Genomic DNA, 20,328 nt, shown 5'->3' with positions numbered 1-20,328 from the left:
GCTTTTTTTTTTCTTAAAATTCATAAGGTCGTCTGCACACTAGAACAGACGATCTTAACAAGGAAGACGCTGATGGATGCGACCGCTTTACGCATCCAACTGTTCCTTTTGGAAATCTCTGGTGGAGGCCTATTTCCAATAGTAAACTAGATAGACTGAAATGAAGATGATGATAATTATTAAATTGCTACATTTGCTTATGTAGATTTATAAAAGGATCGAGGCACTTACGGCACAAGTCCTGCGTTCTCCAGTTAAAGGTGACACCGCGAGCTGCACAAGCGTGGGCGTAGTTCGCTATAGCAGCGCACGCGCAGCGGCAGTCGTCTCCGGCGTCGCAAGCGCACGCGTCCGCTTCACAAGCGCGCACATGCGCCTCCACAGGAACCTCCGCGTGACACAGCGTGAACGGGAAGCGCTTTAATGCGCCACATGTGCTAGACGCCCATTCCTTTCGCTGTGGGCGCTGCTTGCAGTGATCCTGTACACACGAATTATTTTCAATTGTTTTAGACAAGATGAGTAAGAATTACAATCGTGGTTTGGTTCGATTGACCATAACACGAAGCACTGTTTATATATTACATCATTTCGCCACTGTTCACTTGAATAATGAATTTAGGAAAATCCTTGGACCAAAAGATATGTTTCAACTCATATTTAAAAAAAGAATTTCAATGTATCATCGCTTTATCAAAAAAAATATTATTAAGAGGATTGTGATTGACTCTATCGATCTTCTCTAAAGACTTTTTCTTCTTTTTTTTTAGAGTAATTTTACCAATCTTTTTAAATTCTGCGTGGTAAGCGTTTTACTGTTAAAATTTTTGAAAAATATTGAAGTCGTAAACAATTTTGAAATTCTGCCTAACGTACGATTTAGATAATTATAACTTAAAGAAGTAACTGTGTAGTCAAAACTGTGTTTGTACTACATTTAATATAAATTGTAATGTAAATTTCTTGCGCATTTGACAGTACGCAATGAAATTCGTACAATTCACTGTTATATTCGCTGCTTATTTATATGTTTAAGAGCAAAATAACAAATCAAATGGTAGCCGGTAGCATAAGGAGTGGTAGTTCAGCGGTAAAGACTGATACTTGCGATCGTAGGCTGTGGATTTGATTCCGGAAATACAATTTTATATATTTGTGCATTAATTATGTAGGATTGCCATTGTTGACAAGCATGTTTCCAGAGGATGGGCAGTATTCTCTGTATACCGCAAAACTAGACTGACCGTTAAACTGCCCGCCATAGGTGGCGATTATGCTTCAGATATCTTTGGAGGATGTCTATACCTTGCAGTGGGCATACATAGACTAAAACAACGACGACGAAAATGAAATCATTGCACTGAAATAGAAATATGTTGTTAGAATATTTAACGACAAGCCAATAGGTTTTGGTAGTACAAAGTTTATTGATATAGCTAGTAAATAATAAATAAATAAATAAACTTACAGCAACTTCTTGTGGTTTCGGACAAGTTGGTTTTAATTTCCAGGAATCGGCGAATAGGAGAGCTGAAGTCTCTGCAAAGCCTCCGCCGGAAGGAGTTTGGAAGTCATCACGCATGTCCGAGTTATAGTTCCCACATAAACCTTTCACCTGCGCAATTCATTATATTATAGATTTAACATTTTATATTACTATATTTCTCTTTTATAAGAGGCCTTCAATAAAATATAATTAACAGGCTATTATTAAGAGAAACAAAAAATTCTAAAATATAAACTTCTAATTTTGGAGGCGCCGGGTATCGATCCCGGTACCTCTCGCATGCTAAGCGAGCGCTCTACCATCTGAGCTACGCCCCCTGTTACTATATACATATAAAAGCGATTCAAATTTAAATATTACTAAATCATTACCTTTCACGTAATAGGTTTTTGTAAGATTTTAATATTTACATTGGAAACTCCAATACGTTCAGATTAACAAAATAGAAATGATTATAGCACATCTTCAAAATATGTAATTTAGAACATTTATATATATCTTCACAGGTTTAAAATTACAGTTTTTGTATTTAGTTCAATCGTTTTTACCACAGGCTAGAAAATCAGAGAATGTATTTAATGATTGATAAAGAAAATGTGTAAAGTGGAGATTTTGAGCTCGCATTTATTTTGAAAAATGACAAAGAATAACATCTTCTCTTAATAACTTTTTCGCGATTAGCGGGCGAGCAATAACCTGATCTCTTACCAAAACAGTCACTGTTGCTGGTGATGGTCTATTTCTGTTCTAAATAGAAAAAAACCTTCAATCATATATGATAAAAGACCTAGGTAATAGAGCCTGATGGTAAACTATTTCTATGTATATGGTAGTGAATATAGCTGACCCGATTCTGCCACATAGAGTCAAGTTTGACGTAGACGCGAAGCTCGCGATCCCACTGTAGACTCATGGCCAGACTGGCCACATCTAAGAACACGTAAGCACCTGCGATACGAAGCTTTATCCTGTAGATAAAAACAGTTTCATTTTTAAACCATACTTTCACTGCTGTCGAAATGACATTTACAGAAGCATGGGGTCAGCGTGGAAAAGCGCAGAGAGCGCCTAACCTAAGGTCTCTTGTAAGGTCAGGTCGGTCTGCTACGGCTGACGCTCCATGCATTGACTCAAGGGCAAGGGTTTTTCGTTTGTCGATAATACTCTCTAGGTTCTCTGACACAAGGGCACTCGAGAGAGCTGATTCTCTTCTTGGACGGTTGCAATTGCTTATCTGATAGCACTACGACAACATCGGTAGTCCATAGCACTGGAAGAATCACTCGCGTTTTGATAACACTTAAAGTTTCTGTTGTACTGTTCGTGTAAATATACATACCTCTTTAAACTTGAGACATCGGGTAACGGCGCGCCTTTTGAAAGCGACACTGACTCTTCGCTGCCGTCGGCGCTGGACACCTTGAGGGTTACCGACTTGGAACAGGTAGCGCCCGTAGTTCCGCATGGTACGTTCTGATTTACAAAACACGATATTCAAAAGAAAACCAAGACCAGGTATTGTTAATGCAACGAACTTGCCATATTTTATGCCGTATTAACTTTGATATCATTATTTGCTTTAATTCGTCTGTTAAAGTTTACTATCAGAACAAAATAGAACTCCTATTATAGAAAGAGAGAAAGTACGGTTCCTAATAAACCATAAGGACTAAGAGAGTGGTGAATTTTACACTATCTCTCAGTTATATTACATATCCCTTCCCTTTTTATGAGAAATACGTATGTTGTATAATTCATATAAATTCTTTATTGTCTTTGGATTGAGCATTAAATATTATAATAACAAACAAAGCAACATAATAACATAAAATATAATGACAGTTTTCACCCCCTGTCCCATAAAACATTAAGGTCTAATGTTTCATGGGACCAGTGAAAACTGTCATTATATTTAAAGATTTTCGAAAGTGAGATAAAAATATAAAAAGTCAATTCAAGGATTGATTGATTTGAATTTACTTTAAATTCCAATTTTACTACACATCAAATTATTGTCTGTATGACCATTATCATTTCTGCCATATATCTACTTTTTGCTGAACACACTCCTCAAAGGATTTTCCAATAGGACTGGTTGAAAGTTGCCTGCTTCCAACGTAACGACGTAATGTTTTATAAATATGGTACTCTTGTACGTAACATATTTATAAGTGATTTATATTCCTTAGATTCATATCATATTTTAAATTTTATTATTAAATTTTTGAGAGCTATCGCTAGAAGAGAAATAATTAAATACATTACATTTCTGTTTTACATATATATACACGTCAACTACTTTTTTATTTATCTATCTACCGTTTCCATACTATGGTTGTCTGGGAGATTGTCTTTTGTGATAAGACCGTGCAATGTACTATTTCTTTAATTTTATGTACATATTTTCTAGCGTGTACAATAAAGAGTATTATACTAAATTGAATTTATTTAGGTGAGTTATTATCCTCGATTCTAAGACTACCAGTGCTTATATACATATTATTTATTGACGTTTTTCTTGCAGATCTGTAATAAAAAAAAACTTTAGTCGCTTAAAAAGCGTATAAACTTTCGCAGTAACGAACCTGAATCTCGACACTAAATCCATCGTTCCCATCCATAGATCCTTTAGCAAGGAGGTAGGTGCAGACACCTTCGAAGTCGTATTGTGAACCGTCGAAGGTTGAGAGGTGGGAGTCACCCCAAGCGCTGCACACTCCAGCGCACGCCCGAGCAGTGCAAGACCAGCTGCCGCTCTTGCATTCGCTGTATAAATCGTTGTATAAATTCGTAAATAAATCTTTACTTCAGCCAGTATCTTTCTCAATAGGCTTATTGAACGAACATTTCACATTAAAATAGTTTTATTGATATATTTCCTGTACATTAATATCACAAAGTGACCACCAGGGTCTTAAAGATCAAAACCTGGAGACCACGAAGCCCGGCGTACATTCACCAATTCTGTGGACAGAACACCGGACTTTCTGGAAATCTATGAGAATTACCCGTGACGATTACTGTTTTTATTCTTTGATTTATTTTTTAACAAAACTTAATGGCAATGATTAATAAATGATTGCCTTAAAAAGTCTTAATAATATATTAGGTACATGTTAATTATTGAAACCAATACTCGCGGACATACTTGAATAAATAAATATATAAATACTTCTAGGGAAATTCTCGAGGAATAAGATACTATGAAAACGTTGCCTTCTACCATAAATAACATATATATTATTAACATTATGGTTTTTCTTAAAGACGATATACGTTGTGATTACATTAAAATATATTTCGATCAAAGATAGTACGTTTTAAGGTTTATTAATAAATTAAATGTATATAAAGATTAGATAACATTAATAAATTTGTTAAGATTAAAATTATTTACATTGTTTTACGTTACAACATATTTCGCTAACGCGTGGTATAAAAAAAACTAGTGCGCATACGCAGCTTTTGTGAAGATTACCTACTTTTGTAAAACGTACGTGCTAAGAATATTTTGTCTTGTAGTATATATTTGATTATTTAGACATTGTAATCCATCGGGGGCGTAGCTCAGATGGTAGAGCGCTCGCTTAGCATGCGAGAGGTACCGGGATCGATACCCGGCGCCTCCAATATTAAATTTTTACTTTTATTGAAATACATTAAGTATATCTATGGAAATAATTTCTTTTTATACTATCATAATTTTAGTAGATTATAAAAAAATATAAATTTATATTAACGTTAAAAGTAATGGAAATCTTGCCTATTATCATGATAGCTAGCCGAAGATAAGAAATAAAAATACCTTGGTAGCGCGTATAAAACAATAATCAAAATTAGAAATGTATTTATCATAAAATATATGAACAGTTGAAGATTAAGTATATACGAATTATATTATAAGAATCAAAAAAAAAATAGGCAAAAAAAAAAAGATTTTTTTGGAGGCGCCGGGTATCGATCCCGGTACCTCTCGCATGCTAAGCGAGCGCTCTACCATCTGAGCTACGCCCCCTGTCAAACTTTCATGATAAAAAAACATTAATATAAACATATTAAAATATTTCCTTCAGCATGATCGTATTATTAAATCGAGTAATTGTTGAAAAACTTACTATTGCAGAGTAAACAATAGTTTAAACAGATCATTATTAAAAAAATATTATTAGAGTGAACAAAAACTTGTTAGTCTTGTTATTGGATATAAATAAATCATGAATCAAAAAAGCTGGCGCTTGAACCGTCTTTCTGAAAACGTTGTTACTCTATTATCAAAATTTAAGAATATTACACAAAATATAGGAAGTGTGTTGTAATTATAGAAATTATATTATAGTTCGACCATAACTATTGTACCTCGAATACTCGAGCCAACTTCCTACGCGCGGTATAGCGGTTACGGTCGAACTAATGATGTCGACAAAACTGTCATAACTTTTTTAAAAAATGGTTCTGACGTTCTATCTCCAACATATGTAAATAAACCAATAGATTATTAACCAACATTATATACATATATATTAATATATAAAGGCATATATATTTTAAAAAGTAGATATTCAATATTTACAGCTCATTCCGTGTCTATGTGTCTATCAGTCTAACACAGTGTTTCCCAATGTGGGACCCACGCCCCACAGAGGGGCAATTTGATTGTAAAGCGGGGGCAATTCGGAAGTGGTCTCGACACTAGTTTAACCCTTTTACCTTTGAAGATGATATGATGAAGTTGTAAAAGCAAACTTGTTTTAATATATTACACATTGAATTTTTTTATGATAAACGTATAATAGTAGAAAATTTAACTATATATTTATAAGACATTTTCACCTATGATATATATATCCACTGAGTAATCACTTCATATCTGGAACCAAAAACTTAGAGACATGAAATTTAGTAGGAATATCGCTTTTGCCGAGTAGGGATCAGCTAAGAATGAATTTCACGAAACTCCACCCGCGAGGGTTGTTAAGGAGACGTTCATTACGTTTTCTAGTTCTCACCAAGTGTTGCATTCCTCTTGCATTTTCTCCCCGTCAGCGTAGCTCCTTCCACCGTGGTGGCAGGGACAGTTTTGTGGTTGCACGCACTTGCCGGAACCCGTGTCTAGTACGAAACCCTTCTTGCACTGGCATCCTGGACGGCACTCGCTTGGTGTCGTCGATGGCGGCAGATGCATGTTCTGTTTAAAAGTATCCATTATTTATTCTATATAAAACAACGTTCAAAGTAAATAAATTACTTTAATATTATCATGGTTATTTGTATTTATTATAAGAGTTAAATAAGAGTCATCATCTTGTAAGAATATGGACACTGGTAATCGTAGGCCTTTTCCTAAGATCTTTCCGCGACCCATGTCGTCAGTCCATCTAAGGGGTGGGCATACACACGTACGGCACGTGGTCGCCTCTCCAAATCCTTCCCGAATCAACGGCCTTCTCGATGCTTAATTTCTGTATATTGCTATTATATATTTGTCAAACAATAAATATTTAAACATATAAGACTAGTTTTTAGTATAAATATCGACCTATTTATTGTAATAATTTATACTTAACCTAAATTTCCTTTTAAAGAGTCCTTAGATTTTGTATTATATATTACACGAACGGTGCCATTAAAGTATATAAACATAATGCACAAGATTTCAGTTAGGATTCAATACATAGAAATGAGAAGTATCAATATATGATATATTAAAAACACGTAATCCTTATACATTACTACACAGTAGATATAGTAGTCAGTAGGTCAGTGTAAAGTCTTGATAAAGTTTAAAATGAAATTTATTTATTTAACATTTAACAGGACTTTAATTGATCGTCAACTTTTTTAATGCTTTTACTTTTGACTCTACTCATATTGGATTATAGTCGTGGAGAAGAAACAGGAAGAAAATTCACAATAATACATCTTTTAACACGTTCACTGCGGGCCCAATTCTGAAGAACTTTCAGCTGGTGCGGCTGAGGTCGAATCAGCCTCAAGCTGAACTTCCTAGTAGTGCGGTTGAGGCCTTTTCTGCCTCATGTTTCAATCATTTTTTTTACAATATTGAGTCAATGCTTCGCAGACATAAAGAAAGCTATATTTGTCTTTGTCATACCTCATACGGTTGAGTGTAAACAGCCGCCGCACTAGAGAGAAAACACGAGTTTTACGCGCCGCACCAGTGCAAAGTCTACCATGAGGCTGAATCGACCTCAAGCCGCAGTGAACTTGTTAAAAAGTTGAGTAATGATTTAAGCACACACATAGTTGATTGCAGTAACTTACCTTGCATGTAAGCGGTTCTTGCAGCTCGCAGGTGGTGAACTCCCGGTGCTCCGTTGAGCTGCAGTTACTCCGAAGGTCTTCTGCAGGAGGATATAATTTTATATCCTCGTCCGTGGCCGGCTTGCAATCCCAACGAGCGCCCACGCAAGTGCTGTTGACAATTATAAAAATAACTATTTTAGACATTTCTTTGAATAGCATATTATAGTTTTTTAACATACAAACCCACCACTTTTCTACAAAAGTAACTCATTCCTATGGTTTTCTAGAAGCGTACAGCTCTTAGTTATGAAACAGTCTATTATTACACTAGTAATATACTGTTATAAGCATTATAATGCTAATTCACTTTGTACATAAGTGGTATAAAAAATGTTATCAATCTATCTTACCGCTTGATTGGAAAGATGTGTGAAGCTTTAACGCGGTCAATATATAGTATCTAAAAGAGTCAGGCATTACCTCGCGAAAGTCCATCCTATCTAAGAAAAGGGCTAATATATAGCTACTTTCGCTATGCAGCAGTAGTCGTGCAATGAAGTGCAGTGCAGTGTTACACCCCTCCACGGGGCATCCTCGTGGAGGGATGAAACACGTGTATAGTAGATTAACGGTGGTAGTTGTGTTTCGCATTGTTTACCGCACGCGCATATATCAGCGGGCTGGCGGGCGGTGCACTTCATTGCACGACTACTGCTGCATAGCGGAAGTAGCTATACATTACTCCCTTTTTTGGTTAATATATAGTTCTAAAATTTTTAAAGTTATTTCATTTATCTGCAATTATTGTATATAAAAGAAACATTCTGAAAATAAGTTACATTTTTTACTGCGATAGACCTATAAATTCTTGCAGCGTAAAATTTGCAGGGACAGATAGTAAAAGATAATTAATTTTAATATAGGTCGACGTTTCAGCCTACAGACGTCCACTGTAGGGCTCTCTCAAAAATATCTATGAGGGGATATACCATAATAGCTACGCTTGGTAGGCGGGTTGGCGATTTATCGATCATGGTACGCAGAAGACGCTGCGGCCAATCCTTTTGAAATTAGTCCGCGAGCAGAGGTAATTACATATAATTAATGCATAAAGTGTCAATAATAAAAGATTGTATTCCAGAAATCGAACCCGCGACCAACGTTCGCGAGTCTCGACCTTATCATTGGGCTATAACTGCTTTGTTTTCTAGTCGACCATACAATAAATTAAGGTTTTAGCTGCGTTTCTAAGATGAGGTAGCTGATTGTCAGGATCTCTTATTAAAATTAAAAATATCGATTTGAGTTAAAAAAATAATAAAGCCTCTTTCTTTTAGGTTGCATCAAAACATAAATTAAGTAAAAAATAACTATTAATATCTATTGAGCGATATTGTAGTGTATGGTGTATAAATATAGTAACTGAATATTAATAAATCTTTATAAATTCAAACAAAACACCAATGATTTAAGAACTTGAGATAGGAAATAGTTTAAGAGACAGTAAATACCGTGAAACTCGAACAAACAAATCGGAAATATTAAATGTAATTGTAAAAACAAATGTACGGACGCTGATGTCCTTGGAATATAGAAAAAACTGGTTATACTGTGAAAATCATTAGTATAGTGCTTTAAAGGAACAGTAACAAATAAATAATTCTTTTTTAAAACTAATACTTACACTGTTTTTATGTCCTATTTTGAAATTAAATAAATAATTTGAAAACTTACCAAAGTTCACGTTCCCTTCTACCAGCTCTAACTTCTTTATATCCAGGATTGAACTGCATACCCTTGTGGAAGCAGGGACATAAGGCGATAGGTACGCACATGTTACTGCTGTCTAAAACCTGATTAAATACAAAATTTATTTATAGGTGCACTTGCTGGAAGAGCCTCAGTATATTGTTAAGTACGAGTACATAGTGTAAGTTATTTACTTTGTTCTCTACAGAAACTCAAGTTACCATGCTCCAAATGTCTACATGGGATCCTGATAGACCAAAAACAACATAGTCAGAGGTATTTTTAGTCTTTATCAAAATTCATTATTATTATTAATAATTATTTACCTGTCCAACGGGGCATGCGCATCCTTCAACACAAGATGGTTTGCAAGTATCTTTAGCAGACAACGCAACGTCTGTACAAGTACGGAGACAGCTGTCCGCGCACACTGTGTATTCCTGACCTCCAGTACATGGCAACTCTAGACAGACCACAAAAAATTTATTTTATTTTTGTATATTCAATTTGCTGGAGCCTTAATGATCTAGAGGAGAGACCATCGTTCGCCAAGAGCTGCGTAGAATGTTCACTACAGACAAGACAGATGACCATTGTTAAGGTTGGCGGAAAATTCTAGAAACGGGTTGGTTCTTTCGGAAATTTACGAGGAAAGTCTACGTCTAGCTGTGGACTTCTTAAATGATAATGACACTAACATGAACTATCTTCAAGTCGTTAGTCGATCGTTTTGGAATAGAAGAGAACATTCACACCACAGAAGCCCAAATAATAGACACATTTTACGTGTACATTTGCATATGTTATTACTTGATGCTAAAATAGTAAAAAAAAGTACAAACTCACCGCATTCCTTGACATTGTACCGCCATTGCACTTGCTGGCCGTTAGCAGCGCACGCCATAGCGTAGTCTCCAAGCATTGGACAGAGGCAGCGAGATATGTCACCGGCGCATGCGCACATATCGTACAGACAGTTCTCGTAGTACGGCTGGACGTCCACGTACCAGTGGCAAGCTAACATATCATCAGTCATTTATTTATTTAATAATTAAATTCTTAATTAATTAATATAGCCTCATAAAAGTAACTTAAAATTTGTGTTTCTTCTTACGGTTAAGATAAAAGTTGCAACAGTTGTTCAAGCAATAAATCACGCTAAAAAAGTTGATCGATTTTGCTACTACATACTAATGGAAATCACAGCCACTTCTATTCATAGAAACAATACAATAACTCAGTAGTACATCTATAAACAGAATGGACAGACGATAGGAGACAACAAGCCGAATGATTGTTAGAAAAATAATCATAATAATTAGTTAACTTCAACTTAGTTTAAAATAGTTTAAGATTTAAGTTAGTAAACAGTTTAAGAGACTATATATGCAAACACTATACATGCATAAACGTTAGCAAAAATGTTTTCAAATATATTAAATGGAATATAGATTCTTATAATAAAAAAAGACCAAGAGCAGGCACTTGCATCGTAAAATGTCCACCTATAAGGTGGTCAGACCTGGTTACGGTCATCCAAAGAAGCAGGATCCAGGTCGTTTCCAAGCGATGTTATTGAATATCTGAAGGGGAAGCCTTTGTTGGACATGGGTTTGTTTTAGTTAACAATTACTCACATTCAAACAGTGCACTCTTCAAAATGCTGCAGTATTTCTCCGCTGCTTCTTTATTCTCGACATTAGCTTGACATGGATGCTCTGGTTCTTTGGTCGCGATGTCGTTACAGAACTCTCTGGTCTTCCATTTGTTCGCAAATGCGAAAGCTGACTGCTCTACATCACCTTCAGGTGTAAGGAAATCGTCCTTTTGATTCAGATTGAAAGTTCCGCAGAGACCCTGAGAAAAGAAGTCATGATTTTAATACACACACGTATATATTTATATACATACATATATAAATATGAGTGTGTTTATATATATTAAATATATACATATATTTATACATAAACATATATGTATATTTAAGAATGTAATGGCACCACAAAAAATCATTTTAAACACGAAAGAATACCTTAACAATGTCAGTGTTGAGTAAGCTAGTTTATCAATCTATATCAATAACAAACCTTTGTACTTTGATGAAATTCAGCTGGAACGTCGACGAATACTCTGGTATTGCCGTCCCACCATAGATCGACTTTAATTGGGAGTTGAACTATAAAAAGAAATAAAATTATAGTTGAATTTTTAAATATTAAGACCTGTTTTGCTATCATCATCCATAAAGATATTTTGGAATTTAGCATGCCAAGATCGAGTACGGTTAAATTATATTTTGCTAACATTATGTATATGGTCGAAAGAAAACTTTCGTGTTCCCTAAGTAGAAAGTTGCAGGAAATTATTTTTTTTTTTACTACATTCTTCTCCGAACGTCGTTTTCCTGAAATCTGAAGGTCGTGACGTCTTGCAATAATGTTTCTTTTTGGTAAAAATAATACCAATGGACTTTCACGGATCTGGTCTTACGGATCAGATTTTTTATCTTCATTTTATCAAACCCTGGTCGTTAGGTTATTTCTCGCCTAATGTTTTGTCTCTACCTTTAATGATAGGTATGGATCCTCTTGACAACCAGTTGGAGTTTTCCTTTCGCATCTTATGATACCAGCATCGGCAGATATAATCACATAACATATTATAAATATGATTATTGTAAATTATAAATTTTTATGCAATTTTTAATTAAATTTTATAATGAATCTTCGTTCATTATAAAATCTAATTGCAAAGGAGTAATTAATGGAATGTAAATTTCAAAAGAATTGTGAAATATCAAGCTGCACGCTGGGGAATCTACCTATCTGAAATATAGAGACAAAATCTACAAGTGTAGTGTTCACGCTTCGTCTTGCTGGCCACTACGACTTTTTGATAGGACTGTCATAGCTGCCTAAATGGCATTTGCAGATTCCACAGATATGAGATGACAGGACGCAGTGTGCGTTTAGCCTAAGACCTCTTTTAAAGTAGCATAGCTTGAGAACTCCCAGGAGGACTCGGGCCGCTACGTATTACTAATTTAAATTAGATTAGGAGGCCGTCGACCTCTAAGATCACTTCGGTGAACGTTTCATGGAGTAACTAAGTCCAAGGGCCCCCACGAGGGAATCTCGGCTTATGTTGTCACTCATTGATAATACCCGCTTAGTAATTGGACACAAGGGCGCCGAAAAGGGGCCGAACTTCGGCCTGGTTGGTTGCTATTGTCTGCCTAATATCACTACTACCACTACGAAAAGCGTAATCACTAGGAGAAGAAGTGGCGGAAGAAACTCCAGCAACACTTCTATCTTGTATAATCGGGGTTGACGCCCCCTATGATTTACGATCTGATCTCATTTCTGAACAGACCGGTTTATTATCGATTCGTCACTACGACCACAATATTTTTATGTTAAATCGGTCTTGCGCGTTCGAATTCGAAATTTAAATGCCGTTTTGAATTCGGACGCCATTAGTGATGTGGTCGCTGCCGTTGCATAAGGGTCTTGTAAATTGTGTATACTCTTTGTACATATATGAATACATCGTCTACGATCACACTTGGTTATCATCTTCCTCACCAACGTGCTAAAATTCACCTCCACTCGCTAATAGCGTATAGTATAGTAATGATAAAAAATTGTAAAAAAGGTATGTAATGTTCATAGTTACCGATGATAAATAGAGACGAAGCGGCTCTTATCTTGATGTCGCCAACATTGACAGGCAATAGTGAGACCTCTTTGCCGTTCACGAGAATGAATCCTCCTTGTTTCATGTGTATGTTGGCACCATTGTACATGATGTTGACCGCTTTTGTGCAAGATGGTTTTCCACTGCCTTCGTATGGTGCTAGATTCATTGCCTATGAAAGAAAATGATTAATGTCAGTATGTCTTTGCCTATATTACCATTTAGCCTGTAATGTTCAGATGAGGCAAATAAAAATATTAGGCAATGATGATGCTAATATCTGTGCTATCTAAGATTTTTAATTATACAGCAACAATTGCTTTTTACAATATTTTTTTCCTTGTTTTTTATTTAAGATCAGCTAGAAATCTATAATTAAATTTGATGATCAGGTTGTTTGTTTTTCTAGATGAACTACTTCCCATAAACTGACAACTTAAACAACAATTTAGGTTCAGTTAAGATTGAACCTAGTCTTAATCTTTTTAAACGGGGTACACTCTCGTTAGTATTCATCAAATACCTTTCCAAGCAGTTATTATGATGTTTCATTCATTGTTGATGGACCTTACAGGACTTTTCAACACGTTTCAAATATTCGTGGACTTCTGTATTCCTTATAAAACATGGAGAGCTAACTATGGTTTTCAGGGTGTTGTTTTGAAAATGTTGGAGAACTTAAATGTTGAAGTGGCTTGTGACCCCAAAATTATGCCGCATGCTCAAACCGGATTTGTTATGCATTTACAGATTAGCACATTATTTTCAAATTTATCGAGGAGTGTCTACACTAGCTCACGCTACACTCCTCGATAAATTTGAAAATAATGTGCTAATCTGTAAGTGCACAGGTAGTACAAGTTGTACTATCTCTTAGTTTCTTACATTAACAATCAAAATGAGATTAATTATGATAATTTACTAATAGCAAAGTATTTTAAAACGAACGTGTTAACCGTGATAGTAAAAAGATTTATTTAAAAAAAAAACAACATTTGTTATTGAACTAATAAATAAAAACAGAGCTAAATCGGCTACCGAAGAAATCGATAGTTTAAAATCAAGACATCAAGATAATAAATGAAGGCCTTTACGGAATCAACCTTATTTCTATATGCATTCCGCAAGCATTCGCATTAATTCAACAATGGTAGAAAACTTAAAAAAAAAGGTTGTCTAATAACTCCATGACCACGGTTAGTCTGTGAAGAAAATAACAAGAAGAAGAAGTTTTTGATAATACTTAGTCTAGATAAACTATACAGAATAAAACAGCGGATGGAGAACTAGAAACTATATAGCAGTAGATAAATGTAGAGGTTGATAATAAATATAAAATAAAGTAACCTCGGTGATGGTTCCTGAACAGGCGACATTTTCCACTTCAATGGTAACGTTGTCAGTTTGTAGGAGCGTGTATGTGCAGGTTCCCATGAAGTCGTATCGGAGTCCATCGAAAGTTGTATAATGCGGATCGCCTACTGCACTGCATCTCGCACCGCATGGTACTTGCGTGCAGGTCCATTCGCCAGCTTGACATGTGCTGGTAGTTCAAATTTACAACAATAAGTATAGGAATAAACAGTGACTTTATTATTGTTAGCTTTATATTTAAGAATAACAGTACCAATTCAAACTGCCGGATATCATATATGATCGAATTAAATTGTTGTTGTAACTGCCGGGTTTCTAACCAACGACTTTTAGAACTATGCTTTCATTAGTAATAAGCAATAATGTGCACAAGTGCTTGTCACCGTCTCTTATATATGAGCGGTAAGACGGTAAGATCGCGATTGACATGATGCACACGAGACATTTTAGAACAGATAGCTTAAAGTTTGTCTACCTCTCCTGTCCTGCCGGTTCAATACCTCAGAATATGATTAAAGATAATCTAAGCCACTGTTCATAGAGCGAATTAAATAATAAAAATAAAATGTTCTTACCAGGTGTTACATTTCTTTGGTATGACAGAACCCGGTGGGAAACTTTGGTTTCTAACTCGACAAGGACATTCGGATTTAGGGATGCATCGGCCGCCTTCTAAAAGGAGTCCTTCTGGACAGAAACAGCCCTCCACACATGAACTATTGGATGTAGCAGTTACTAGTGGAAATGCGCAGCTAGGCTGTACGTCGGGGCCACATGATTTGTAGAGTTTTCCATCGGGACACTGCATAGCTGTAAAAAATATTTATGTTAATTTATTTTATAATAACAAATATTTTCTATGTTAATTAATATGAATCTTTATTTTCCTTGTTTACGTCATAACTTGAGAATGACTTTACTGAATTCATTCATCTTTTTAAAGCATCCTTTGATGATTCTTATGAAAAAAAAAACCAATTTCTAATGCTTCTTGCATTTGCAATAGCAATTGGTAAGTTTTAATGTTCATAAAGTTATTAAAAGAGACTTAATAACGCAAATATGGTCACATCTATTCTTAAAGTCATTAGTTTAATAAAATAATAAAGTAAATGACGAAAAATGTCTTAAAGTATAGTTAATGTGAATTGCGTATCATGAAAAACTTCATATTCTTTCAGCCGATATATGCCCACTGCAAGGCTAAGAACTCCTCCAAAAATCGCGACGCCTTCCGGTATTACGCTGCTCGCATCCCGCCATTATAACGTCGGTCGACCAAGTGTATATATATATATATATATATATATATATATATCTACTGATTCGTGGTCACCATTCGAAAACTTTTTGGTCCTAACGGCACGAATGAAGTCCCTGCTCATTGCCACTTCAGATGAGCCGTTCTTCAAGCTATATTGATGATCTTAGTTCTGTTATAGATCTCCTCATGTCTGACTCGATCTCGCAATGAAACTCCGCGCATAACTCTATTCATTGCTATCTAGGTGACCTCTAGCTTACGTATAGGGTCCACAGAAACTGACCACATCTCCGATCCGTAACTAACTTATATATATTTAACTAGCTGATCCCGCAAGCGTTGTTTTGCAAAAAAAATAAAGGATTGGTTGTAGAGGAGTGAAAATTTAGGGTTGTATGTATGTTTCAATGCCATATTATAAAAAAATAAAAACTAAAAATTTCGTAAAAAAAAATTTTAAAAAAATTTTTAAGGGTGAACAACCCTTATCACTTAGGGGTGTGGAAAATAGATAGCCGATTCTTAGATCTACTGAATACGCATATAAAATTTGGTAAAAATCGGTCGAGCCGTTTCAGAGGAGTTCAAGTTCGAACACCGTGACACGAGAATTTTATATATTAGATATAACACCATAATCGACTTTCACTTACGGCATGTTTCGGAATCCCTCCACGATATCATTTCCTGGATACCATGTCGCAGACACTCTTTGGCGTAAACTGACACTGTTTTACAAGCGCATTCTTCGGGACCTGTATAAATCATCTCAATGTTAGTTTTTATTTATTTAAAAACTTTATATATATATTATGTACAACGCATTCTCTGTCAGTTGACCGTTTAGGCGGTGCAGAGATAAAAATAAATGCAGGTGAAACCAGTTAATATCATAAAACAATAATATTGTTTTATTTATTATTGTATTATATTTATAACATGTATTATAGCTTAATTATTATTAAATATTTGTGTTATGCATATGTATATATGTTTATACACGTTTGTTTGTTAATACGTATGCTTTGTACACGTCAACTAACCATTATTAGTACTTCTACCTTTTTCATACTAAGGTTCTATGTAAGAAATTGCCTTGTGTGATAAGACCGCCCTTTGTACTTTTTTGTATATTATTTTGAAAATATTTATATGTATCCTTACGTGTACAATAAAGAATATTAAATTAAATTAAAAACGAAAAATAAAACAAAAAAGTTTTTAGAGATGTTCTAAATTTAAACTTACTTACTGGACATTATTACTTACTCAGACTTGTGGTACAGGCACAATAGTCCCATTGGCAAGCTTCCAGTAGCAACGATACGTCCATTACCTGCGAAATTTAAATTAAAGGTTTATTGAATATGTTTTTACATAATAAAATTGAATTTAAAATTATTACAACTTGATTAGAATGATCAGTAAGTAAGACTCGTGTTGCGTATTTTTAAAAACATGAAAAACGGCAAAGGTACAGCAAAAAAAAAATATATAAAAATCTTTGTAATATATTTACTCCTCTACACCTGCAATCGTGCACGAGCTATGATCGGAGTTAGTCCCAAAGTAATTTATAATTATTTATTGTCCTGGTACGAAAGTGTTACATGCCAATAATTTACATAAAAAATATTTTATCTGATGTGAATATCTCAAGTCAATAAATTAATGTTTTATAATAAATTTTACCTTGGAGCATTTGCGAAATTTGTCTTTGCTAAAGATCTTCGTGCAAAATTGCATGGCTTTCTTCATGTCCGCGTCAGATTTCGATGCGCAAGCGCTATTCTCCGTTGGACTGCTTTCGCATGTGTCTATGATTATTAAAATAATTTATGACATTTAATTTTAAATAAAAAATAAACATGTTATTAAAACTGTCAAATTGAACTAGATTGTTTCAAAGTACACCTGGCACCTACTTAATATCTTATTCATTGTTTATCTGTCATTAAATTTTAATTTATTTAAACACAGTAAATTTATTTTGTTTTTAATATATCGTTGATATTAATAGCATACAAAGTAAAAGCTACACACTATCCCATCATGTAATTACTTCAGAAAATAATTAAAAGATTACTAAACAAAAATTAAGTTATTACGTATTTTTAGGTGATAATAAACCTATGGAATAAATTGATTTAACAACTAGAAAGGAGATTACAAGAAAATCGCAAATGAGTACTTTTTGGGCCACTTCTAGATTAAAGCGCGAAAACCTTAGTGACTCTGTATTTTAAGATAGAGCGATATATCTTCATTATAGAGAGAGCAAAATTTGATTCTAGTTTTAATCAAATTGGGCTAAATATTCCTAAATACGGGTTTGTAATTCACAACAAGGGTCTATGGTGTACGTGGTGGTGCTGGTCATGGAGTCCGAGTAGATACGCTACCTCCGATTTTGTTTAGTTGCCACGAAGCCACCATCACCGACTTGGATCTCGCAATGGTACCGTCTTTGATCAGGAACTCATTCTCCGGATTCCCGTCCAATGTTCCACAGAGACCTTTAGTTTTATTCCATAAAAGCACTGTGCCTTCAATTACAATAAGGTTCTGTAACAGAATATAAAATAACCATATCAATAAGCTACATAAGATATATTTATTAGCTCGCATAAGTCTTTCATTTGCTAATAAGTCGTGCGCAAAAAAAATCACTAATGGTGGCAGTTGTGATCGTAGAAATCGGTGATATATATTAAACTGAAGAACATATTACTGAGAACCATAAGATCTAGAGTTTAGGTAATGTGAAATGGAAATAAAATAAAGTGTACAATTAAGAAAATTAAATAAATAACTTATGAATATAGTACTCACGTTAGTGTCCCATTTTAAGGTGACGCCCACAGCGTCCAAATTAACGAAGACCTGGTCGCTCGGCATAGAAACGCGGATACCGGGCAGCGATGCCGGTATGGGAATTAGGCGTTTCGTAGAACGGAATAACACAGCACCGTCCTCTGAAATATTTATTATTTACATAAAGATATTCTACTATGAGTACATTTTAAAACCCTTCTATTCTAGTACTTGGTAATAGCAGTACTTGGTAGTAGCAGACATAACCCAGTAATTTGGCAAGTTGAAATGGTAGTCAAGAGGCCACATAGCGCGCCAAACAGATTGCTGCTGGAGTCAGAAAGTGTAGCGTAGGACACCCACAAGGTTAAAATCCGTTGGTTAAAACCGGATCAGACCGGTTAGAACCGGTTTTAACCGGTTCCGATCCGGTTGAATGATGAAAGAGATTTATGTAATTATGTAATTTGCTTATGTTATTTATCCATTTTTGTTCATTTATTATTAAAAACTGGTTACACTTATTAGTAAGAAATTTTATTACAATATAGCAGGGGTGGCCAAACTGGGGCTCGCGAACCACATGCGACTCTATGAACGATCATTTTAGGTCCCATTGATTATCAAATTATTTCAAAATTTAAATTTATATTACCTAGGTGTGAATAATTATTATTATTATTTCCACCATAAAATTAACGAAATCCAAAGGCTGATCATAATTAACTAAACGGCATCTTAGGTATTATTAGGAGTGCAGTCATATACGTGTGCCATTATATCTAACTTCAATACACATATTTTGTACTTTTGTCATATATTTTCAATAAATATAATCTTTGTAAAAATGGTTTTCGTTTGCGTGTTCGATACGCGAAAAATTTCAAATTTCGAACAATGGCTCGACCTATCAAGGAGCTTGGTCACGCCTGCTATATAGGCTGAAAATGTGTTTGTACAGTACGTAACTGTCCAAGTTCCTATTGTTGCTACTTCCATACTATATTTTTAAGCCGATAATAAAAAAATATATAAATTCTTACTTTTTCCATTTTTGATTATGTTCTTATTTCAAATGTACTATTTACATTTAATTTGAATAGATAATGATATGGAGTTTGTAATTGGTTTAATGATATAATATTCTGTTTTGTAAGTTGTCAGCTGTAAACTTCCTAAAAATAAATGAAATAAAATAAATAAAATTTCCTACCTCCAACACTGAGTGTATACATCTTATCGTTAATGTATACGACCAGCTCCGATGGACAGTAGTCCTGTCTCTTGCACTCCGGATACCTAACAGCCACAGTGTATTTGTCATCTTCAGCATCTCGTACCAGAATGTGTTGACACGGCGACTGGAAGCTGCAATACTCAAACTTTAAATTTTCTATTTCGCTTGATCATGATAGCAATGTATCTTCCTTAATTTTCTCAATAGTATAGCATCAAGTTATGTACGCAGTTTCAAATTATAGGTTTTTTATTCATCGACAAATCGCGGTAGAACACTGGTGACGTTTAACCTGGATCACTTTGTAGCATTTTTTGCCCAACAGCTGGGTCAGGGGCCTGGGCTCGGGCCTTTAAAATATTTATTTAGAGGTCACCAAGATTATTACTTACTTATTTAGACGGAGTCTCTGAGATAACA

The 20,328-nt window shown here is 34.9% G+C and overlaps 1 protein-coding gene and 3 non-coding genes across 4 annotated transcripts in view; 1 reads left to right on the top strand and 3 right to left on the bottom strand.

Annotated features, from left to right (window-relative positions):
- The window catches only part of Hml (Hemolectin), an 87,520-nt gene that overhangs the window by 54,081 nt on the left and 13,111 nt on the right, over positions 1 to 20,328 (bottom strand). Inside the window, exons 9-29 of the mRNA XM_068773541.1 lie at positions 19,885 to 20,039; positions 18,690 to 18,832; positions 18,260 to 18,422; positions 17,550 to 17,674; positions 17,127 to 17,193; positions 16,511 to 16,612; positions 15,169 to 15,403; positions 14,567 to 14,762; positions 13,199 to 13,391; positions 11,608 to 11,696; positions 11,158 to 11,377; positions 10,367 to 10,537; positions 9,847 to 9,983; positions 9,506 to 9,624; positions 7,790 to 7,940; positions 6,514 to 6,692; positions 4,093 to 4,273; positions 2,847 to 2,980; positions 2,355 to 2,475; positions 1,469 to 1,615; positions 232 to 481 (exon numbers count right to left, since the gene is read on the bottom strand). Coding sequence (XP_068629642.1) covers positions 232 to 481; positions 1,469 to 1,615; positions 2,355 to 2,475; positions 2,847 to 2,980; positions 4,093 to 4,273; positions 6,514 to 6,692; positions 7,790 to 7,940; positions 9,506 to 9,624; positions 9,847 to 9,983; positions 10,367 to 10,537; positions 11,158 to 11,377; positions 11,608 to 11,696; positions 13,199 to 13,391; positions 14,567 to 14,762; positions 15,169 to 15,403; positions 16,511 to 16,612; positions 17,127 to 17,193; positions 17,550 to 17,674; positions 18,260 to 18,422; positions 18,690 to 18,832; positions 19,885 to 20,039 — 3,278 coding nt within the window. The remainder of the gene's footprint in view (positions 1 to 231; positions 482 to 1,468; positions 1,616 to 2,354; positions 2,476 to 2,846; positions 2,981 to 4,092; positions 4,274 to 6,513; positions 6,693 to 7,789; positions 7,941 to 9,505; positions 9,625 to 9,846; positions 9,984 to 10,366; positions 10,538 to 11,157; positions 11,378 to 11,607; positions 11,697 to 13,198; positions 13,392 to 14,566; positions 14,763 to 15,168; positions 15,404 to 16,510; positions 16,613 to 17,126; positions 17,194 to 17,549; positions 17,675 to 18,259; positions 18,423 to 18,689; positions 18,833 to 19,884; positions 20,040 to 20,328) is intronic.
- On the bottom strand, positions 1,752 to 1,824 carry TRNAA-AGC (transfer RNA alanine (anticodon AGC)). The gene has a single exon. It is a non-coding gene; the product is annotated as a tRNA-Ala (tRNA).
- On the top strand, positions 5,064 to 5,136 carry TRNAA-AGC (transfer RNA alanine (anticodon AGC)). Its single transcript has one exon. It is a non-coding gene; the product is annotated as a tRNA-Ala (tRNA).
- TRNAA-AGC (transfer RNA alanine (anticodon AGC)) lies at positions 5,450 to 5,522 on the bottom strand. Its single transcript has one exon. It is a non-coding gene; the product is annotated as a tRNA-Ala (tRNA).

The sequence above is a fragment of the Battus philenor genome, unplaced genomic scaffold (assembly GCF_028537555.1).
Source record: "Battus philenor isolate CCGP_79_NKW_IND1 unplaced genomic scaffold, ilBatPhil1.0.hap1 SCAF_6, whole genome shotgun sequence".
In the NCBI taxonomy this organism is placed as follows: domain Eukaryota; kingdom Metazoa; phylum Arthropoda; class Insecta; order Lepidoptera; family Papilionidae; genus Battus; species Battus philenor.
This window is presented reverse-complemented; position numbering and strand designations above follow the sequence as displayed.